Source organism: Physella acuta, unplaced genomic scaffold, assembly GCF_028476545.2.
Source record: "Physella acuta isolate Inbredline_101_S28 unplaced genomic scaffold, ASM2847654v3 ptg000844l, whole genome shotgun sequence".
Lineage (NCBI taxonomy): Eukaryota > Metazoa > Mollusca > Gastropoda > Physidae > Physella > Physella acuta.
The window spans coordinates 28,939-53,901 of NW_026732361.1; the positions used below are offsets into that span (position 1 = coordinate 28,939).

At 35.9% G+C, this 24,963-nt stretch overlaps 2 protein-coding genes across 2 annotated transcripts; one reads left to right on the forward strand and one right to left on the reverse strand.

Annotated features, from left to right (window-relative positions):
- The first annotated feature begins 12,984 nt into the window (after positions 1-12,984).
- On the forward strand, positions 12,985-14,481 carry LOC131951984 (uncharacterized). The gene has a single exon (XM_059314459.1). The coding sequence runs from the start codon at positions 12,985-12,987 to the stop codon at positions 14,479-14,481; it is 1,497 nt and encodes a 498-aa protein (XP_059170442.1).
- Positions 14,482-20,975: 6,494 nt separating this feature from the next.
- Positions 20,976-23,017, reverse strand: LOC131951985 (acetylcholine receptor subunit beta-like). The gene is made up of 5 exons (XM_059314460.1): positions 22,754-23,017; positions 22,533-22,654; positions 22,256-22,265; positions 21,653-21,811; positions 20,976-21,116 (listed from the first exon to the last, which is right to left on the reverse strand). Exons 1-5 carry the CDS (start codon positions 23,015-23,017, stop codon positions 20,976-20,978), a joined length of 696 nt encoding a protein of 231 aa, XP_059170443.1.
- Between the last annotated feature and the right edge of the window lie 1,946 nt (positions 23,018-24,963).

The window sequence follows — 24,963 nt, forward strand, 5'->3', positions numbered from 1 at the left end:
TGAGCGCTATGGTGCATAATTTCGCTTTAAACGGTGCGATAGAGTATGGATAAGAAAGGTTACTATAGACAGGGGGCTATTTGGGGTCCCGGGCCTCCCGTGTTCGGTTTGGCGCCTACGTTCGTTTAAGTGAGTGCAAATGGGGTACTATAGTCGTTTATTAAGCTGAAACAGGCGAATCCGGACTAGACTGTGAGTACTTTGCGTTTATGTTCGCGTTAGTGTTTTCTTTGTGTTTAGGTTGGGTTTGCGTTAGTGATTGCGTTTTGATTTGGTTCGTTTTTGTTCTTTCCGTTTTTCGTTTTTGTTTGTGTTTTTTTTTCTTTGGGTTTGTGTTTGTGTTTGGTTTTGTGTTTGGATTTGGTTTGTTTTCGTTTGCTTTTTCGTTTGTGTTTTTTTCTTTGTGTTTGTGGTTGTGTTTGTCTGGATTTGGTTTGTTTTCGTTTGCTTTTTCGTTTGTTTTTTCTTTGTGTTCGTTTTGGTGTTTGTGGTTGTGGTTGGGTTTGTTGTTAGGTTTTTGTTTTCGTTTGCTTTTTTGTTTGTTTTTTCTTTGTGTTTGTATTGGTGTTTGTGGTTGTGGTTGGGTTTGTTGTTAGGTTTTTGTTTTCGTTTGTATTTGTAATTGTGTTTGCGTTTTGTTGTTTTGGTTGGTTGTGGTTTGGGTGGGCAATGCCGGGTTTATGATGATTACTAAACACACAGGTAATGGTCTTTAGCAGAAAGGTTTTTCACAGAAGCCAGAGCAGGGCCTGGCCGGGACGGTTAGTATATACTAAAGTAAAGTGACCCATGCTTTTGTTTATAGTTATTTAAATAGTAGTGAATGATTTATTTTCTACTTTTTAGTGCATTATTAATAAAATCTTGTTATTAAAACGTTTTTTATGATTTTTTTGTCTAATCTTAAAAGTATTCGGCATGCAGTTTCTTTCAGGCATGTCTTTGGGTAGAAGTTCATCTACTGCCACCCTTCTACCACCGAAATTTTAAAGTGCCGCCCCCCTCCCCCTCCTATGAGAGAGAAAAGTCTGAAAATAAACACTATCTGCATGATTGACGTATATCTGTCAAAAGTGAGAAAGGGTCTAGTTTATAGAAGTAGGGTCCACATTTAGTCTGTATAATATACAAATGCGACAAGTATTTATTTCAGACTTTTTTCCCTCATGGTGGGGGGGGGGGGGCTTAAAAGTTTATGGAAAACGACACATTTGATTTAATACTTCGATATATGAAATTTGGCCCACCTAACCGAAACGATACCCAAGCTATCGTGTTTACAGACGGACAGACTGACAGACAGACAGACGGACAGACGGACAGACGGACAGAGAAACAGAGAAACAGAGAAACAGAGAGACGTAGAGACAGAAAAACGTCGACATTTTTAAAAATTGTGTGATTGAGCACAAGTTCAAGAGTTAAATTATTTTTAATTAAAACATGGTTTAAAGGTGTGTACTTAAATGGCGTAACAACCTTCTAACCACCGAGATCAATGTCCATGGGACCCTGAGTTGTATAACTAAACCAAATCGAGACCAAGAAACAGCTAAAGCTCTTTGAACGTTACTTCTTAAACAAGGCTACTAGAATTGTAAAAAGACGTGTGATCTAGCAAATGTATTTTCAATACGTTTCAAGCTGCTGATCGTTCATTAAACATAGTAGTTTTAAAAACTCCGACTATTTAAAAATAAACCGGGAGTGATCTCCCCTAAACTTTCTCGAATATCTATAATATAAGCGGGCTGTGTCTGTCCTTCCTTCCTTCCTTCCTTCCTTCCGTCCGTCCGTCCGTCATCGCTATAGATTTTGGGACTATAAAAGTAAACTACGCACCATGCTGTGCTTTTCAGTGCACCGCAGTGTCTTATTATAAGTATTAGAGTAGGGTTTGTTTATATAGCGGCATAGAGCTATTTTATAATTTCCACTGTTTGTACAATTTTGCATAACGTAAAGAGGATATTAAATACACGCACATTGCTAAAACATATTAAAAGGATCAATGTCAAATATAGTTTTCGTTAATATTCCTAGAAAAAGTGGATACATTTTAATAACATAATAACTGTAGGTTAGAAAAATCTAATTAAACTGTTTAGTAATTTTGCCAAGGGAGGTATTTTAAAAATAAATTGAACTCACGCTAAAAATGTGAATGCAAAATCTGCAAGACGGAATAATTGTTGGAATAATATAATTAGCAAAATGTGAATGCAAATTATGCAGACGTGTAAGAGTACATTATTGTTGGAATATTATAATTAGCATTGATTGATAAAAGGCTATTTTTTATTTATTATGTTCACTGAATGTAATGTTTGCTACTTATAATTTTTAATCAACTATTCTCCATTATTATATTAAGTCATCACGTTCATTAGGTGCGCAATGGTTTTAGTCATGAAAATTGTAAATTATTGTAAATTTTTAAAAGTACTGAAAAAAATGCATGAATTTATAAAGTGCAATATGGTCGGTAAAACACGGATATTCTAAATACTGCCTTTAATTTATTTGCGGAAAAGCTAGGGGTTTTATAACAGAGGCGTAGCAAGAGGGGGGGGGGGGGGGGGTAGGGTGGAAATCGAAAGTTTGAGGGAGGTGGGAGGGTGTAAATCGAAATTTTCCGCCGGCGCTCGGAAAGGGCGCGATTTGGCGCTACGGGATAGACTGTGAGCAATATGCCTTTATGAGTACATTTAAATTGAGTTTATGTTGAGTGTTGTGTTTGTTTTTTCGTTTTTGTTTTTTCTTTGCGTTCGTTTGTGTTGTATTTAGTTTTGTTCTGTTCCCAACTTGGTACATTTAAAAAAGATTTACCGTGTGTTGTGGTTGTGGTTGTGTTGTGGTTGTGGTTGTGGTTGTGTTGTGGTTGTTTTGTGGTTGTGTTGTGGTTGTGGTTGTGTTGTGGTTGTGTTGTGATTGTGTTGTGGTTGTAATGTGGTTGTGTTGTGGTTGTGGTTGTGTTTTGTTTGTGTTGTGTTTTTGTTTGTTTTGTTCTGTTCCAAAGTTGGTATATTTTAAAAAGATTTACCGTGGCGGAGCACGGGATGCAGCTAGTCTATAATATAAGCGGGCTGTGTCTGTCCTTCCTTCCTTCCTTCCGTCCGTCCGTCCGTCATCGCTATAGATTTTGGGACTATAAAAGTAAACTACGCACCATGCTGTGCTTTTCAGTGCACCGCAGTGTCTTATTATAAGTATTAGAGTAGGGTTTGTTTATATAGCGGCATAGAGCTATTTTATAATTTCCACTGTTTGTACAATTTTGCATAACGTAAAGAGGATATTAAATACACGCACATTGCTAAAACATATTAAAAGGATCAATGTCAAATATAGTTTTCGTTAATATTCCTAGAAAAAGTGGATACATTTTAATAACATAATAACTGTAGGTTAGAAAAATCTAATTAAACTGTTTAGTAATTTTGCCAAGGGAGGTATTTTAAAAATAAATTGAACTCACGCTAAAAATGTGAATGCAAAATCTGCAAGACGGAATAATTGTTGGAATAATATAATTAGCAAAATGTGAATGCAAATTATGCAGACGTGTAAGAGTACATTATTGTTGGAATATTATAATTAGCATTGATTGATAAAAGGCTATTTTTTATTTATTATGTTCACTGAATGTAATGTTTGCTACTTATAATTTTTAATCAACTATTCTCCATTATTATATTAAGTCATCACGTTCATTAGGTGCGCAATGGTTTTAGTCATGAAAATTGTAAATTATTGTAAATTTTTAAAAGTACTGAAAAAAATGCACGAATTTATAAAGTGCAATATGGTCGGTAAAACACGGATATTCTAAATACTGCCTTTAATTTATTTGCGGAAAAGCTAGGGGTTTTATAACAGAGGCGTAGCAAGAGGGGGGGGGGTAGGGTGGAAATCGAAAGTTTGAGGGAGGTGGGAGGGTGTAAATCGAAATTTTCCGCCGGCGCTCGGAAAGGGCGCGATTTGGCGCTACGGGATAGACTGTGAGCAATATGCCTTTATGAGTACATTTAAATTGAGTTTATGTTGAGTGTTGTGTTTGTTTTTTCGTTTTTGTTTTTTCTTTGCGTTCGTTTGTGTTGTATTTAGTTTTGTTCTGTTCCCAACTTGGTACATTTAAAAAAGATTTACCGTGTGTTGTGGTTGTGGTTGTGTTGTGGTTGTGGTTGTGGTTGTGTTGTGGTTGTTTTGTGGTTGTGTTGTGGTTGTGGTTGTGTTGTGGTTGTGTTGTGATTGTGTTGTGGTTGTAATGTGGTTGTGTTGTGGTTGTGGTTGTGTTTTGTTTGTGTTGTGTTTTTGTTTGTTTTGTTCTGTTCCAAAGTTGGTATATTTTAAAAAGATTTACCGTGGCGGAGCACGGGATGCAGCTAGTCTATAATATAAGCGGGCTGTGTCCTTCCTTCCTTCCTTCCTTCCTTCCGTCCGTCCGTCCGTCATCGCTATAGATTTTGGGACTATAAAAGTAAACTACGCACCATGCTGTGCTTTTCAGTGCACCGCAGTGTCTTATTATAAGTATTAGAGTAGGGTTTGTTTATATAGCGGCATAGAGCTATTTTATAATTTCCACTGTTTGTACAATTTTGCATAACGTAAAGAGGATATTAAATACACGCACATTGCTAAAACATATTAAAAGGATCAATGTCAAATATAGTTTTCGTTAATATTCCTAGAAAAAGTGGATACATTTTAATAACATAATAACTGTAGGTTAGAAAAATCTAATTAAACTGTTTAGTAATTTTGCCAAGGGGGGTATTTTAAAAATAAATTGAACTCACGCTAAAAATGTGAATGCAAAATCTGCAAGACGGAATAATTGTTGGAATAATATAATTAGCAAAATGTGAATGCAAATTATGCAGACGTGTAAGAGTACATTATTGTTGGAATATTATAATTAGCATTGATTGATAAAAGGCTATTTTTTATTTATTATGTTCACTGAATGTAATGTTTGCTACTTATAATTTTTAATCAACTATTCTCCATTATTATATTAAGTCATCACGTTCATTAGGTGCGCAATGGTTTTAGTCATGAAAATTGTAAATTATTGTAAATTTTTAAAAGTACTGAAAAAAATGCATGAATTTATAAAGTGCAATATGGTCGGTAAAACACGGATATTCTAAATACTGCCTTTAATTTATTTGCGGAAAAGCTAGGGGTTTTATAACAGAGGCGTAGCAAGAGGGGGGGGGGGGTAGGGTGGAAATCGAAAGTTTGAGGGAGGTGGGAGGGTGTAAATCGAAATTTTCCGCCGGCGCTCGGAAAGGGCGCGATTTGGCGCTACGGGATAGACTGTGAGCAATATGCCTTTATGAGTACATTTAAATTGAGTTTATGTTGAGTGTTGTGTTTGTTTTTTCGTTTTTGTTTTTTCTTTGCGTTCGTTTGTGTTGTATTTAGTTTTGTTCTGTTCCCAACTTGGTACATTTAAAAAAGATTTACCGTGTGTTGTGGTTGTGGTTGTGTTGTGGTTGTGGTTGTGGTTGTGTTGTGGTTGTTTTGTGGTTGTGTTGTGGTTGTGGTTGTGTTGTGGTTGTGTTGTGATTGTGTTGTGGTTGTAATGTGGTTGTGTTGTGGTTGTGGTTGTGTTTTGTTTGTGTTGTGTTTTTGTTTGTTTTGTTCTGTTCCAAAGTTGGTATATTTTAAAAAGATTTACCGTGGCGGAGCACGGGATGCAGCTAGTCTATAATATAAGCGGGCTGTGTCTGTCCTTCCTTCCTTCCTTCCTTCCTTCCGTCCGTCCGTCCGTCATCGCTATAGATTTTGGGACTATAAAAGTAAACTACGCACCATGCTGTGCTTTTCAGTGCACCGCAGTGTCTTATTATAAGTATTAGAGTAGGGTTTGTTTATATAGCGGCATAGAGCTATTTTATAATTTCCACTGTTTGTACAATTTTGCATAACGTAAAGAGGATATTAAATACACGCACATTGCTAAAACATATTAAAAGGATCAATGTCAAATATAGTTTTCGTTAATATTCCTAGAAAAAGTGGATACATTTTAATAACATAATAACTGTAGGTTAGAAAAATCTAATTAAACTGTTTAGTAATTTTGCCAAGGGAGGTATTTTAAAAATAAATTGAACTCACGCTAAAAATGTGAATGCAAAATCTGCAAGACGGAATAATTGTTGGAATAATATAATTAGCAAAATGTGAATGCAAATTATGCAGACGTGTAAGAGTACATTATTGTTGGAATATTATAATTAGCATTGATTAATAAAAGGCTATTTTTTATTTATTATGTTCACTGAATGTAATGTTTGCTACTTATAATTTTTAATCAACTATTCTCCATTATTATATTAAGTCATCACGTTCATTAGGTGCGCAATGGTTTTAGTCATGAAAATTGTAAATTATTGTAAATTTTTAAAAGTACTGAAAAAAATGCATGAATTTATAAAGTGCAATATGGTCGGTAAAACACGGATATTCTAAATACTGCCTTTAATTTATTTGCGGAAAAGCTAGGGGTTTTATAACAGAGGCGTAGCAAGAGGGGGGGGGGGTAGGGTGGAAATCGAAAGTTTGAGGGAGGTGGGAGGGTGTAAATCGAAATTTTCCGCCGGCGCTCGGAAAGGGCGCGATTTGGCGCTACGGGATAGACTGTGAGCAATATGCCTTTATGATTACATTTAAATTGAGTTTATGTTGAGTGTTGTGTTTGTTTTTTCGTTTTTGTTTTTTCTTTGCGTTCGTTTGTGTTGTATTTAGTTTTGTTCTGTTCCCAACTTGGTACATTTAAAAAAGATTTACCGTGTGTTGTGGTTGTGGTTGTGGTTGTGTTGTGGTTGTGGTTGTGGTTGTGTTGTGGTTGTTTTGTGGTTGTGTTGTGGTTGTGGTTGTGTTGTGGTTGTGTTGTGATTGTGTTGTGGTTGTAATGTGGTTGTGTTGTGGTTGTGGTTGTGTTTTGTTTGTGTTGTGTTTTTGTTTGTTTTGTTCTGTTCCAAAGTTGGTATATTTTAAAAAGATTTACCGTGGCGGAGCACGGGATGCAGCTAGTTCTTATATAACTTGGAATGTAGACATGATTTTTAATTACTTAAACTTTTAAAAATAGAATAGAATCTCATAGAAAAAAACATTGCGCGCCAAACAAACGCCGAAACAAAATGTGCATAATAGTGCGCAATATTATTAATACTTTATAAATTTACTTGCGTTTTTTGAGAAATCGGAAATAGCGTAAATTAGTACTTTCGGTCAACGAAAATTACTCAAAATTTGAAAGAAGGTAGAGAATTAGATCTATTACTTACATGTGAAATTTCATTTATCTATCTGAAATAGTACTCAAGTTATAGGCTTTTGAAAAATTCAAAGTAGAAAAAGTACCACTTCCGGTTATCGAAAATCGCTAAAAAGTTGATACGGATCTACGATTTTGATAAAATAATATATGAAATTTCATCAACCTAGCTGTAACGGTACTCAAGTTATCGTGTTTACACACAGACACACACACAGACAGACAGACAGACAGACAGACACACACACACACACACACACAGACATACGGACAAGATTGCAAAATTATGTTTTTCCGTATCAGTGAGGTGTAAAACGTCGAGATTTGTAAAAATCGAGTTTTTTTTTTTTTTGCACAATTACAAGACTTTCTCTATACTACGTATATACGAGAAAGTAATAAAATGAAAGTTTGTGGTAGATTGTTTCATTAAATCGAGCTTGAAAAAGATATTTTAAAACGTTCCATCTTTAACGAGGTGTAGGATTTTGTCCTAACTACTCTTCTTAGTGTGCTTAGTGATCTACTTATTTCATTATAAGATGAAATAAGTGTGTTAAAAACGAGAATAGGGTTATTCATTTTTACAAGCTTTTACTGAGGTCATAATGTCCATTTTTTTTTTCAATGTTACCACTTGCCTGTCCTATATAAATATTACTATTTACTGTCGGTCCCACATGAATGTTATGCTCATGGCGGCCATCTATAATAATAGTTTCGCTGTCTGTGTATCTATCTGTGTATGTATCTATCTGACAAGAACGCTCTAGAGAAAACAGAAGCAAATTAAAAACATGCACAGTAATTCGAAAAACGAAATATGACGTCGTATTGAGCATAGAGTCGAAAATAATATCAAGCCGGAGAATGCACACAGTAATAAGACGTCATTGATTCTCGAGTAAACATTGAATAAAAAGGCGATTTTGTCTAATCTAAGTGGTTTGCGTGAAGAGTTTCTTTCATACAATTCTTCGGGTAGGGGCAAAGCCCCACCCCCGCGTAAGTACGTCTGAGCCCCCCCCCCCCCCCCCTCCCAAACTCAAAAGAAATTTCCTCATCGATACTCTATAATAAAATTACCGCCTAATTAATGTGTCTAATCTAAAAAGTGGTTTTCTTGCAATTTCTTTAATGCAATTCTTCGCGTAGTGGCTAAGCGCGACACCAGTGTTTCTTTCAGACTTTTTCCTCCCCGGAGAGGGGTGGGGGTACTTGAAATTTTCGGGGGCGGTGGTAGAATTTTCGTGGAGGGGGCGGACACTGGAAAAAGTATATAATTATATTTCGTTGAATGGGACGGTAGACATTTTTTTTGGGGGGGATGGGGGTGGGGGTGGGGGTGGGGGGTGGTGTGTGTGTGGGGGGGTGGTTTTTAGTTTAGAGAAAAGAGACAGCACTATCAGCCTAGCGCCCGTTGTATCCTTCCTCAACGGACCATTTTTCTCGTATATTAATGTTATCGTGTCATCAGTGTAACAATATAATGACGGGCCTCATGCTTAGGAAACTCTTGCACAAAAAAAAGGTTGCCCTTATCCCAGAAGAAAATTGTACTCACCTCCACCGTAAAAGCGAGCTTGACAATGAAGATGTTGACGACCAATATGACAGCAGAAGCGACGAATAGCGTAAAAAACAAACCCGTCATTTTTGGTCTGGTTGAGTTGGGTGCCAGAGACAGGAACAATAACATAGTGACCAACAATGTTGTACCTAAAAGTTTAAAGGAGTAAATTATAAGTATGATTCAGTTTTCTACAATATAATTTGGTTGTGGACATCAGAGAATAACGCAGTATGTAAGAGACGGCGTGGTCGTACTGTAAAGCTTACGGCTACAAACCCGAAAGTCTTGATTTAGGAATCAGGGCTCGAGCCGAGGGACGTCCCTGAGTCCATCCAACCCCAATGGGTACCTAACTCACGTTATAGAAACAAAGGCATCTAAGCTTAGTGCTGACCACAATATTCCCTCATATTGGATTAGATAAACTATACTTTATCTTCCCTATGTGTCTTGGTCACGAACGGGAAAAGATGATTACGATGAATGCAGTATGTAATAAGTTACAACAGATTTAGAATTAGATCGTGAGATTTGCAAACCAATTTTACAAATGTTATAACTATTTCATCTATTTTGTATACTTGAATGGATGAGCTTCGTTGTTACTTTCTCGTATAGGAAGTAGGCTTTTAGAGAAAGTATTTAAATCGTGCAAACAATCTATGTCGTAAAACAAATTCATTAAAAAACTAGTCCTCGATATTGCTTCGTTGAGGAGGAGATACGACACATTCATACATCCATCCAGAAATGACGGGATTAATAAACGCAATTCTCCAGAATGGAAATTGCGCTAAAAACGATTAATAGCAAGCTTTTATGTTAGAAGGTACTAAAACGTAGAAATTAAATTATTCACCACGCTTTTCTTAAAAGTTATTTATATAGTAGTGTATAATTTATTTTCTAAATTTTAGTGCTTTATAACATAAAAGCTTGTTATTAAGAAGCTTTTTTTTATATTAAACTTTCAATTTTTTATTTACAATAGAGTTGCATGACTAAAAACCATTGCGCACCAAAAGAACGTGATGACGCGTGGCTTATAGTGTGGAATATTTTGATGAGACAGCCTACTAATTTGGAAACAGTTTCAATTAATGGACACCAGCGAGAAAAGTCTCAAAGATATTTGAGAGGTCCATAAATTAATTTAAAAGTCTTGCACGGCGTAGTTACAATTAATATGGTTATAAAATCCTGTCTGTCTAAAGATTGGATGTATTTGATGTTTTTAATATTTTTGGTAACTAAATAAAAATTAAAAAGCAAGTTAATTAAAAAGTCTAGTGACATTTAAGCGCAATTTCCTTATGTTATCTAAAAATAGCTCTGTCGTAGCGTAAATCAAGAGCAGGGTTAGTAAAACCATTGGTTAAAATACATGTTTTATTTACAATAGAGTTACATGACTAAAAACCATTGCGTGCCTAGCTACTGAACGTGATGACGCAGCCATTGAACGTGATGGCGCAGCTATTGAACGTGATGACGCGTTAGGTGTGGTTGGATAAAAATGCCTACTATTCGGTCCAAATTTTAATTAATTCAAAAAATTTTTTGTGACCGAACGAAAGTATATTTTTGAAAACTTTCTTCGGCAATATTGTTCTAAATTATGGCAGAAATCGATTGGTACATGTTTCAAGTCGCTAAGTGGTCTGGTTGCCGAGATATGGGCAAAAAACTGCATTTTTTCGAGGTTTTTTGGCTTTTCCGGGAAATCCATGAAAGAAACCCGCAATTTTTATGGCCTATGTTCATCCTCGTAACTTGCTTAACATAATTGCTTTGGAACTAGTCCTCGATATTGCTTCGCTGAGGAGGAGATACGACTTAAAGCTGCGGACACACATTCATACATCCATCCATTCATCCATCCAGAAATGACGGGTTAATAAACGCAATTCTCCAGAATAGAAATTGCGCTAAAAAGCAAAAACAATTTGGTTTTCGCGTGTAATGGCGACATAAACAACGGCATCCTGCTATTCGATAGGCCGCCATAAATTTTATTGTGCACATTGTAAGCTAAAAATAGAAAAAGTAGGTCATGATGCTTAAATTCGCATTGTTATTTAAAAACTTGATCTGCAAAGTTTTGTAAACAAAATAACTATAAAGTGGGGCTGTCAGAAATCGATCACGGAGTTCCTTTACAGCCAATCAATGTTTGTCTTACGAAAGTAAAACATCGGGTTATAACTTAGGCTTGATGAAAATAAATAGAAATGTAGCCTTAAACTCAACAAATTATTTTCAAGTTCTCTGGATCTGCAACTTGTATAGCATTAATTCTAAAAATATTAAATTTCTGAATTAATTTTAGTCTTAAGTTTTTAATGAAATTTTATCTTTTATTATTTGTATGGTCCTAAATCTTAAAAAGCACATTTTTATTCCATGTCAACAACATTACGGAAGGATTCTCGTCAACTCACTGGTGTCCATTCAAATAATCAAGCAACCTTCATGCCTTGACACATGTGCTAACATTGAAACAAACCTGTCAGTTAGAATTGTCCGAAATTTCGCTGGAACGTTTCGATCTAGACCAGTGGTTCCCAACCTTTTTCGAGTGGCGACCCCCCTTTTATAAAAAGTAAGTGACCCGCGACCCCCATAGAATTAAAAAGCCGAAATTAGTATGGAAATTAATAAGCACTAAAATAAGATTTTCTAGTAGACTTTCATTATGAACTACTCTTGATAACTATTTTAATAGCATGAGTAAAATTGCATACTATTCACTAAACCTTCGTGGTTAAGATTTTAAATAAAAAAAATTTTTTGTTAACGCCAACCTATGTCATTATAATTATCTTAATTTTGTTTTTAATCGAAGAATAGTGTTTAAAAAATATATTCTCGAAAAGTCAATCAATTTTACGTTTGGGTATGAATGGTGAATACTACACCAAATTTGTGTCTGCAGTTTTTCATCTCACTCGGAATCATTCTGCAAATCAAAGAATTCATCTTGTAATTCATCGGGAATGCTGGCAACATCAAGGAAAGAAGAGAATGGGTAATGCGTAAATGCAGATTCTTCTTTTTTCAGCTCAGAGAAATAGCGATGCAGTTCGTTTTCAAGAGATTCAAGATGCCCAGAAATCGCTTCTTGCAAAATTTTAATAATCTCACAATCATATTCATCTACCACACCGCAGAATTTCTCAAATTTACAATATTTCCAAGATTTATTTTCTTTACCGATTTTGCAACTTTGATAAAAATGCCCCGAGATTATCATGGAAAGTTATAATATTCGTTCATTTAACCTGAAGCTTCAGGTTAAGCTAATCTTGATGCTCTCTCCAACCACTCTATGTCGTTTTAAGTATACCAAAAAGTCTTGTTTCCTTTGCACTTCCAAGAACAATTTGATTTCAGATTTCAATTCAAAACACAATTTACAACATTTCGTTTGACAGCCAGCGTACTGTAGTGTAGAAGAGCAGAACCTCGTGATCTATATTAATGTTTTTGCTCATTTCTTTGAAGGTTCCAGATTTTATATAATTTACGACTTATACTAGCAATGGACTCTTGATGTCGATTGGTTAGGGCAGTGGTTAGGGAGCTAAATCTTTTCTGTTTTCTGAAAGCCCGATTTTGAGCTAAACATAGATGGCGCACCATCCGTACAACCCCCCCCCCCCCCCCCCCCCCTTCGAACACGAAGTCACGTCTGTGGTGATGTAATGTGTATGAAAGGTGAATACGTGGAACGGGTCACTGCGTGTGTGTATGTAGCTTGTAGTGTGACGCGAGGCCGGGTGTGTTGACGTGTATGTTGTTGTACGGAGTGAACGAGGGTACAAGGGAAGCGACTGGTCGGGTGACAGTGGCTGTGTTGTGAGCGGGAGAAAGTGGTGTGTAGGAATGAATGCGGCGGGCAGTTGAAGGTTGGGCACGAAAGACGGCAGGTTGATTTGGTGACTGAAGGATAGAGAAATAAAGGACTGTGGTATCTAACTGCAATTGTGTTGTGCATTTCTTTGATATTCATCAACCCTCACACACTTGGTGGAGCTGCGGGGTACCCACAATTGGGGAATAGAACAGATCTCCTGTAAGTGACAACTTTTTGAGTTTTTGAATTAGTTGAATTATGGAGGAACCAATGAGTTTGTCAGAGATGTATAGGCTGGGCAAAAGCAACGGATACGAGGGAGAGAAGTTGGACGAGTGGGTGGAGAAAAGAATGAATGAGAGTGAAGAAAGGAGGGACAGATGGTGCAGGAGGGATAGAGAAAAGATGGAGACAGAAGCAAGAATAGAGGTGGAAAGAATGAAGGCGGAAGCAGCGATCGAAAAAGAAAGGCAGGAATTCGAACTGGCACGAATGGAGAATGAAGGTATGAAAAACATACCACACATAGACATGAACCATCAAAACATCCTATCAAAGTTGCCGAAATTTCAGGAAGATTCGGAAAACATAGATGCGTACATCAGGAGATTCGAGACAGTGGCGAGGACGACAATCTTGAGCAATACGCAGTGGGGAACTCAACTCCTTGTCTTAATAGGAGGGAAGGCATTGGATGCATGTCAGGGCCTGAGTGAGGATCAAATGAAAGACTACAGAACATTAAAGGAAACTCTCCTTGAGTTCTTCTTACATAATGAAGACTCGTATAGGAAAAAGTTTCACAACAGACTACCATCCAAAGCGGAGGACTTCAAGAACTACGTGTTGGATCTAAAAACCACGTTTATGAAGTGGCTAGAAACGGCTAGAGTGGAGATGAAAGTGGAGAATATAATTGAATTCATATTGATAGACAAAGTATTAAATTCAGTAGATAAGCAGCTACTAAGTTACATACAGGAAAGGAAGCCCACCACTCTAAAGGAACTCACTGACCACTGCCAAAAGTACGTTATTGCACACACGGATAGACCAATAGCTAACAAAGAATCAGAGTATGAATCAATCTTCTACGCGAAGGCGACAGGCGATACAGCGGAGTATGTTGGTCTAGAGGCAGGAAACTACGGATATGACAATCGTCGGCCAATGAGATATGGAACACAAACCAACGGCACAAGATACGTTGGGAGATGTTTTAACTGCCAACAACCAGGTCACATGATTAGGAACTGTCTGCATAGAAATTCAAACGTTGGGGTCAGTAACCAGGCTGCGGGTCAAGAATACCCCAGAGACACAAACACTCATGCGGCACACAGTTATTACAGCCAACAACATAGACCGCGGCAGAACGGTAATCATAACAATGATTACAACAGTAGTCCAGATAAGGAGGGTGTAGAACAAGCACCGTTACTACAGATCACACCGAAAATACCAACGCTAATGGTGAATGTGGGAGCTCATACGGTAGAGGCGGTGAGAGACACGGGGTGCTCTACTATTGCTGTAAAAAGTAGCTATGTTGAACAGCACCAATACACGGGTGAATGGAAAATGGTAGAGGTGTTTGGTGGCACGGTCATACGCCTACCGATAGCACTGATAAACATTAAATCACCGTATGTGACGGGACAAGTCCGAGCCTTAGTGTTCGAACGGGGATCATTCGACGTAATCATCGGGAATGATATCGGGAGAGAGACCATACCAAAAAAACTATCATTCTAATGCAGCGGTAAGGTGATATTTGATCTGGTCACAGTCTGGGACGGAGCACACAACAAGACGACGGTGAGACAACACACTTGTAAGACATTTGTTCTACAATATACATTATGAAGTATGTCGTCTTTCGACAAGTTATACCGAAGGAGAGAACAATCGACGTCGCTACCAAAGTTGAAAACAAGTACCGGTATCCTTTGTTAAGGTTCTTTCGTATGTATGTTTACTGTGTATTGTTAATTGTTAAATACGAGAAATGTAAATCATGATGTCCTTGCAGAGGCTGATGTTGGATTGCATGGGTGGTGCCGAGGCAACGATCGGTTGTCGTTTATGTATGATGTTTAAACATATCTCAAATGTTCTCTATAGAGCTACTATGTAGCTATTATCTGGAATGTAATATGTACATATTCTGTTGAATTGTTGGTTTTCTTTTTTTTGTTTCTGTGTTGATAATTCCGCTGATTGCATCAGCTAGGGACAGATGGAGGGTATGTGGTGATGTAATGTGTATGAAAGGTGAATACGTGGAACGGGTCACTGCGTGTGTGTATGTAGCTTGTAGTGTGACGCGAGGCCGGGTGTGTTGACGTGTATGTTGTTGTACGGAGTGAACGAGGGTACAAGGGAAGCGACTGGTCGGGTGACAGTGGCTGTGTTGTGAGCGGGAGAAAGTGGTGTGTAGGAATGAATGCGGCGGGCAGTTGAAGGTTGGGCACGAAAGAAGGCAGGTTGATTTGGTGACTGAAGGATAGAGAAATAAAGGACTGTGATATCTAACTGCAATTGTGTTGTGCATTTCTTGGATATTCATCAACCCTCACAACGTCTGTTGATTTATCAACTTGAAAAGCAAACAGTGGTGAAAGCTTAATTTCGATAAAAATGTGTTATGATGAGATTTTCTCCTGTCTTTTTTTTTGCTTGGCATTTTCTATCGCGACTTCATTTGATGCTTGCACTAATGCTGGTGAAAACTTCCTGTTCGATCAAGTCTCTGGCGTTTGCAACTAGCTTCTTACCGACGAAAGAACTCCATATATTTTTTGGTGTGTTACGAATGACTCGTCTCAAATGGCGTTTTAGTTTTGAAGATTTCATAGATTCGTGACTGAGAACAACTTTGTATAGTGCGCTTTGTTTCTTCTCTATTACATTTCCAGTGATGTTAATGAAGCCGAATTTAAAAAATTCTTCTAAATATTTATGTTTTGTTTCAAATTACTAAGGTTTAGTATACCAGTTGGTGACCCCCCAGAAAGACCTTCGCGACACCCAAGGGGGTCGCGACCCCCAGGTTGGGAACCCGTGATCTAGACTGACGACAGACAGAACGACAGAGACAGTGAGTTAAACAAAAGCTTGTAAAATAAACCGGGAGTGATCTCCCCTAAACTTTCTCGAATATTCTAATATAAGATTACGAGGGATGGTAACTCAGGACAATATTTGTTATCCATTTTTAATTACTTAAACTTTTTATAATAGAATAGAATCTCGTAAAAAAAAAGAATTGCACACCAAGTAAAAAGTTTCCTTTTCAAACCTGACGGTCTATGGGGCAAGTGAAGTAGAGTTCACTTGTTTCTGTGACCTCGGCATATGAAGAGATAGTGTGGTCAGCACTATGGCTTAACTTAAGAATGGCTTAACTTTGACTGAATAGTGACGTCACATGATGTGTTTACTTTTTACATCAACAATGGCTGCTCCCATCGAAGATTGTGTTCACATTCCAAAGTTTAACGCGTTCTAAACCTATTTTTCTGTTTGCTGTATTTATTACGTTCCAACACTTATATAAATTTTCAACTGTCTTTTTCATTTAGTTTTACAATAAATTTCTCTAGCTCTACAATCTGTCCAAGAAAGTTATTTATAGATCTAAATATCAGGTGGATAAGAAAGTTATTTAAAGATCTAGAATCTAGATCTAGGTCGAACCAAATTATTTTAAAATCAGAATAATTTATTGAGTTTCTTTATTAAGCTTTTTTAGTCCGTAAATATTTGATATTAAACTTTGAATTTTAGCTTCACGGATCATCTAATTCAAGAATAATACAAGTGATTTATCTATCTATGTTCTAGATCTAGATTCTAGAGTTACGGAAAACAAGACTTAACCAAACCAATCGTAGAATCTAGATAAGTCTATCTAGATCTAGATAATAATGAGTTTGTATAATGAGTTTGTATACTAAACTTTTTCAGACCTTCATTATTTTATATAAATCTTTGTTTGTTTAGCTATGCAATTGGCTAATTTAAGATAAAATTTAATTTGAAAGTTACCAGACGTAGATCTAGATCTAGATAGGGCATATGCGCGTAAATCAAGTTGCATAAGGAGACTCATAGTATTAAATTATATTTAAGTTGTTAGTGCAATAGGCTTTCAATGTTAAAATTATTTATTTTTTTCAATTTTGTTTTACTTTCTCGTATATACGAAGTATAGAGAAAGTCTTGTAAACGTGCAAAAAAAATCGAGATTTTTACAAATCTCGACGTTTTAAACCTCACTGATACGGAAAAACATAATTTTGCAATCTTGTCCGTATGTCTCTGTGTGTGTGTGTCTGTCTGTCTGTGTGTAAACACGATAACTTGAGTACCGTTACAGCTAGGTTGATGAAATTTCATATATAAGTATTTTATCAAAATCGTAGATCCGTCTCAACTTTTGAGCGATTTCCGATAACCGGAAGTGGTACTTTTTCTACTTTGATTTTTTCAAAAGCCTATAACTTGAGTACTATTTCAAACAGATAAATGAAATTTCACATGTAAGTAAAAGATCTAATTATCTACCTTCTGTAATTTCCGTTGACCGGAAGTACTAATTTACGCTATTTCCGATTTCTCAAAAAAGTCATGTAAATTTATAAAGTACTAATAATGTTGCGCACTATTATGCACATCTTTATTTGGCGTTCACTTGGTGTGCAATTCTTTTTTCTACGAGATTTTATTCTATTTTAAAAAGTTTAAGTATTTAAAGTGGATTAAAAATCATGTCTATATACCGAGTTGCCATTCCCCGTAGTGTTATATTAGAATATTCGAGAAAGTTTAGGGGAGATCACTCCCGGTTTATTTTAGATGTGAATGATAAATTTGACTATCTGAACTTGGCGGGATACAGGTAGAGTTCATCTGTTTCTTTGTCCTAAGCATATGAAGGGATAGTGTGGTCAGAGACATGCTCGACCGGATTCGTTTTTTTTTTAAACGATAAAAACATGTTGTCTGAGACTTGGCGGGACACTGGGCAGGTGAAGTAGAGTTGAGTAGGTCACATGTGACGTCATATATGAAGGGATAGTGTGGTCAGACCCATGCTCAGCCGAAATCGGTGTTTTTAAAAGATAAAAAAACGTCTTTTTGAAAATAGGGTCTGGTTCTTTTGTGGTGATAAGTGACAGACGTGATGTCATTTATTGATGCCCCCAAAACCCACAGTTATCCAAGGGATGACCGGGTAGTCAAGTAATGCACTAAAAAGTAGAAAATAAATTATACACTACTATTTAAATAACTATAAAGAAAAGCGAGAGTCACTTTAGTATCTATTGGATACCTTTACTAATGATTAGGGTACAATATCAGATAGACGTTAAGTAACAACAATAAACAGGTGCTGGTGTGAATTCCACGGGGAAAGAGGAAGATGGGGAGACCCAAAAGGTCATGAAGGAAATAGTTTAAAATAGAGATGGGGAAGGATGGATTATTAAGGATCGATCTTTATTAAAACCAAGTGAGTTGACGATGTGTTGCCTACGAAGCCGAAACGAATAAAAGAAGAAAGTCAAAAGTTTAGAGCAGTGTTTCTGAATGTGCATATGAAACTTATGGGGTTCAATACCTCGAAAATAGTTTCGAGCCACTGCTTAAGATTGTCTTTTGTCGAAGGTGTAAGCTTATTTGGTCTACTTTAGAGCTCGTTCAACAATGTATATTGCAGTTTTAAATCAGTTCGGTTGACCAAAGTAACAACGCATTAGCAGTCTCCGTGGTTTACCATTTCTACCTTGTTTAATATGTCTAGTGGCCTTAACTGTATACAAATGCAGTATTAGGACTTGTTTATAAACTAGCAATAAAACTGATTTATTCGGTACAATAGACTAATTTACTTAGCTCTTAAAATTTCGGCAGAGATAATCACATTCCACCCACCTGCTCCGATCGTATACTGTTTTACTGATCAGATAGCGATACAAAAAACCGTGATATTTATTTCTCTTTAATACAGTGATTCCGCAAGATGTAATGCAATCAAGTAAACGATAATGCAATCCAGTAAGCGATTTCACTACTCAGCGCAAACAAGCGCACAACCCACCAACTTTTTCTTATTTTTCGGTTACACAATAAGCTTTAATACAAATGGTTTCTTTTCTAAGTGTTAAAAAATTTTCTTCTCAATAATACAGTATAACTCCTTGCAATTTTTATTGGCGAAAAAGCGCCCCCCACCACTTTGGACAAAATCTACAAAGCTGGAAGAACGGGTTTCAACGCCATTAACCCCTTTTTACAAGCTTTTATTTATCTCACTTCCTCTGTCGTCAGTCGTCAGTCTGTCGTCAGTCTAGATCGAAACGCAGGAGTGAAAATTCGGACACTTCTACTTGACCGATACGATTCACATTTGGCACATGGGTCAAGACATGAAGACAATGCAATCTGAAATTAAATTTGACTTAATTGGATGCCTAATTAATTTTTTATGAATTAATTAAAATTTGGACCGAATTAGTAGGCATGTCTATCCAACCACACCACACGCGTCATCACGTTCAATAGCTGCGCCATCAGGTTTAATAGCTGCACCATCACGTTCAATAGACCCGAATGGTTTTTAGTCATTTAACACTATTGTAAATAAAACATGTAAAGAACTGAAATTTTTTTTTCATAAAAAACGTTTTAATAACAAGCTTTTATGTAATGATGCACTAAAAAGTAGAAAATAAAATATAGACTACTATTTAAATTACTATTTTAAAAAAGCGTGGGTCTCTTCTCAAATATTAGTAAAGGTATTAAATAGGTACTAAAGTACTAAAGTGACCAAGGCTTTTCATTAGAGTAATTTAAATAGTAGTGTATAATTTCTTTTCTACTTTTTAGTGCATCATTACATAAAAGCTTGTTATTAAAACGTTTTTTTATGAAAACAATTTTTACAAGCTTTTATTTAACTCACTTCCTCGTCAGTCGACAGTCTGTCTGTCGTCAGTCTAGATCGAAACGCAAGAGTAAAAATTCGGTCACTTCTACTTGACCGATACGATTCACAGTTGGCACGTGGGTCAAGACATGAAGACAATGCAATCTGAGATTAAATTTGACTTAATTGGATGCCTAATTAATTTTTTATGAATTAATTAAAATTTGGACCGAATTAGTAGGCATGTCTATCCAACCACACCACACGCGTCATCACGTTCAATAGCTGCGCCATCAGGTTTAATAGCTGCGCCATCACGTTCAATAGACCCGCAATGGTTTTTAGTCATTTAACACTATTGTAAATAAAACATGTAAAGAACTGAAATTTTTTTTTTATAAAAAACGTTTTAATAACAAGCTTTTATGTAATGATGCACTAAAAAGTAGAAAATAAATTATACACTACTATTTAAATTACTATAAAGAAAAGCGTGGGTCTCTTCTCAAATATTAGTAAAGGTATCCAATATGTACTAAAGTACTAAAGTGACTCACGCTTTTCATTATAGTAATTTAAATAGTAGTGTATAATTTCTTTTCTACTTTTTAGTGCATCATTACATAAAAGCTTGTTTTTAAAACTTTTTTATGAAATTTTTTAATGAAATTTTTACAAGCTTTTATTTAACTCACTTCCTCTGTCTGTTTAATTTAAATAGTAGTGTATAATTTATTTTCTACTTTTTAGTGCATTACTAAATAAAAGCTTGTTGTTAAAACGTTATTTAATGATTTTTTTTTTAAATGTTCACAATCGCACAATACGCTTTAGTACAATTGGTTATCTACTCACCAAATCCTTCAGATTTTATTCAGCAAAAAAAGCGCCGCCCCACTCATCTAGGAGAAAATGGATGCGCCCCCCCCCCACGAACCATATTGAAATAAATTGGTGGAGCGGTTTTAACGTCACTTCTTTTTTACGGTTACACAATTGTTTTTTTTTTTTATTATTACTATTGGTAAAGTAGAAAACAGTTAAATCAGTATGTAAAGGCTTACAGTCGTTAAATTTCTTAACTTTGACTGTTTATAATTAAAAACTGCAGCTTAAAATGAGCTTTAAAAAAAATCTACCCCTGTTGGCGCCCCCTAAGGTCGGCGCCTAGGGCGCTCCTGCCTCCTCCAGATACGCCTCTATTTTTACACCTCCCTGAGTCAGGTGCGTAATGGGAGAATGTAGGAGGGTGGCATTGTTTGAAGTGTTGGGGGGCGGGGTCATTTTCCGTAAAAATATAGCTTAGAAAAATTTAAATATTACCGAAGCTGATTCTTTCTCCAATCAGCGGCGGAATGGCGTGGATCAGGATATTTATTATGGCGAATATAATTATTGGGACGATGAGGATCAATAAAATGTAGTACACACGTCGGTACAGTTTTAACACCATCTGCAATAGTTGGGGAAAAAGTGAGAATATTGTAAGTGTAAAATGATTGCTCTATAGTATAGCTAAATTTCCGACTAAAAGATCAAAAATGAAAAAAAAAATTAGTTCCTTAACATATTATTTCATTTTATGATAAAAAAGTAAATCCGATTTCATGTCACATGTAAGCCAATATTTTGTCTAATCGTGCACTAAAAGATTTTAGCTTTGTTATAGGCTACAATCAAGCATTTAACCAGAAGGCAATCTAAATTATTTATGTATACAACTGCTGTTTGAAAATTAAATAGTTTTATCAAGGCTATGATAAATTATTTGTAGTTTATGTTATGTTTGTTGCTTGCTTAGTATTCAGATTTTAATATAGAGTCGGGACAACGATATGCCGATAAAGTAATTAATAGTATCACTCGAACTTGACTGCAATTTATGTGTGGCTCTGTCTGTGGGTTAGATTTTCTGCTGCTTACAACAATGCTATAACTGCATGTGGGTATGCACGGATTATAGAAGTATAGATGTTTAGATGTACTTACATTGATGTCAGGAAAGGTTTTGCTATTTATCGTTACTTGCGATGCGGTGACATTTATTGTCAACTCTTCCCATGGGCTATCCTCCTTACATGGTTCCTTTTCAAATTTATTTAGACTATTGAACTCCAGCTCTTGTGTGGAACATTGGGTTTCCATAAGCTGCAATAAAAACTTGTTAAATTAACATTAATAACATACTAACACTAACTCACCAATACAATAATTAAAATGTTAGTGTTGCTAATTAATTGCGCTTGCACACGACCCATTCACTTACAGAATAAACATCGACCCACCGTCCTCTATAGCTAAAAGCGATCGCTTCTTTCCCAAGACAAGAGTTGTTTATCAACTGTAAAACTGTCTTCCCACCCGTTTGAAAGACATTACCCCAATTCTTCAGTTACCCTTGTAAATTACTTATTTTAATAATTATCACACCCCCCCCCCCCACCGCACACACAAACACACAATACAAGCCCATCCAATTCAGACCTGCACTATGCAAGTGACCTCATCAAATGGATAGTTGAATAACGCGTTTTTGCATTTTGTTGTTAGTTGAAATTTGGGTTTCCAGGTGATTAATCCACGATTGTTTACCTTCACAGGGCTATAGATGAATTAATAGACTGGTATTAACTGTAGTGTCAAACACAATATGCACAGATACCATCAAGCAAACAAATTTTAATACTGGTAACAATAAGTAAGCTAATATAAGCATGTACAAGTATTTGCACTTCAGTTTATTGAAATTGCTACTTATTTTAAAAATCAAAAGAATAGTTAATTTGAAATGTTGTATCAGCAGAAATAATCTGGCGAATCACAGGAAAAGATTATATAAACTAATGATATTGATGAGAAAATTAACTACCTCTTATCATCTTGGAAGAAATCGTCCATGTTTTGTGAACTTAACCGAGGATGCCAAATTTTTTCTTTCTGAAGTTCAAGCTCATCTATATCGTTGTTAATTGAAGGATCCCAGATAAAGGCCTGCTCATAAAATGAAAGTTTTCAAAAATCATTTATACAGAAACCACGCGTAAAATAAATCGTATTTATGATTTAATTTACTATTGGCTTTAGAGTTACCTTGTCCGTCCATTGGAATTTAATGAAACCGGTCAAAGTGTATTTCTCTAGTAAACCTTCTGTTGGCACAATGTTTTCAAACTCCAACTCTGTCGATACTGACAGTTTACTACCGGCCGGCCTGACTTTTCGGTACCTGTCATATTGGAAACTACCATTTTCCACCACGGGTCTCTGCTTGTGACATTGCACACCAATTCTCAACATTAAGAAAATTAAGAGCAGTCCAATGGGAAAATCCAGCCTGTGCAGTTTGAATTCCATTTCGACTAATCCTAAGAAATATAAACGATATTCAAATCAAATGTAATATCAGTGTAAGGGGTCGTTCATAAAAGACGTCACACTTGTAGGGGGTAGGGGGTCCGTAATTTTATGACGGTGTGTGATGAGGGGTGGGGGGTGTCAGATGGTGTGACGTCACACTTTTGCATTATGAAAAAAGCAATGTTAGAAAACGAATTTTAGCCGTTATTTCGCGTTTTAGAAAACTTTTTGAATAAATTGTAATAAAAATAGATTAAAATACTCTATGTTGACAGAGTTCAGACAAGATTGTAGAAAAGTATCGATGTCTTAAGAAAAATTCAACTGCAATTTAAAGGGATGTTGTAGGCTGAGGTGAGACGTCATTTTAGGAGAGGTGACAATGTGTGACGGAGGGGAGGGGGGGGGGGTAAAATCGTCCAAAAAGTGTGACATCATTAATGTATTACCTCTAATCAAATAATTTGCAATCACTCAACAACAGTGTAGATTCATATAAAATTCATGTGTCGATTGGCCGTTCACATAGTAAAGATATACTCGGAAATGGCATGGTCAGTTAGATGGGGTTAACAAGGACAGTTAGATTGTGTCAACATGGTCAGTTAGATTGTGTCAACATGGCCAGTTAGATTGTGTCAACATGGTCAGTTAGATTGTGTCAACATGGCCAGTTAGATTGTGTCAACATGGCCATTTAGATTGTGTCAACATGGTCAGTTAGATTGTGTCAACATGGTCAGTTAGATAGTGTCAACATGGTCAGTTAGATTGTGTCAACATGGTCAGTTAGATAGTGTCAACATGGCCAGTTAGATTGTGTCAACATGGCCATTTAGATTGTGTCAACATGGCCATTTAGTTGGGGTCAACATGCCCAGTTAGATTGTGTCAACATGGTCAGTTAGATAGTGTCAACATGGCCATTTAGTTGGGGTCAACATGGTCAGTTAGATAGTGTCAACAGTCTTTAATTGGTTATTATTTTTTCTATTCTAATAAAAGTTGTTTGATATATGGCTGAAATCAATTTATATATTTTACACGGATTTGTGTCATTATCATTAATTTTTTTCATTATGTAATAAGTTAAATGAAAACATTTTGTTTTGAATTGCTATTCAAAACTAGGTATTACAAAATAACACAACTTTTGAAATGTATTAATCCATTGTAAATAAATTAATTAAAAAAAAACTTAAGAGACAAAAATTAATAATGGACACCAAAAGCAATAAAAAGCGATCAACAGATGAATAGAACTGATTGACAAATTTTGATGTTTTTTGTCGCCATGAAAAGAGATCAAAACTTTTTGAAACAATTAATTCACGCCTTAAGTCAGTTTGATCTTTAAATTTTGTGTTTGTTATACTATGGATTATGTGAAATATAATAATTTAATTACAAATTTAGTATACCCATAAAAGGTAAAGAGCTTCAAGCGGGTTCAAACGTTGTAAAAAATATTTTTCGCTGTATTAGTCATTTCCCTAATTAAAATTTGAAAAAAGAAGTTCATTCAAAAGTACGTAGCTTAAAAAATGCATCTATATGGAACATATATACACACACAAACATATACATATTTTTTCTTTCAGGTGCGGGGGGGGGGTAGGAGTGCGTGCGGGAAGGCACCATTAGTTGTCGCACCGGGTGACACCCGAACTTAATACGCCACTGCTATATTCTGTATACGAAAAAGTAAAAAAAAAATCGAAGCTTGATATTGGTAATAGTTTCTCGTGTTTTATTTATTGTTACGTTATTTTGTATTATTAATTTCAAATAAATTACTTTTTATATCTATGGCATTCTTTAGTTCGACTTTTTAAAATTAATAATTAAAAAACGCTAAAGTTATTTAAATTCCTTAGTACAAATCTATGTAGTGGAGCTTTACGGGCATCACTTTTTGACTATTTAAAGAAGAGCAACAAGTC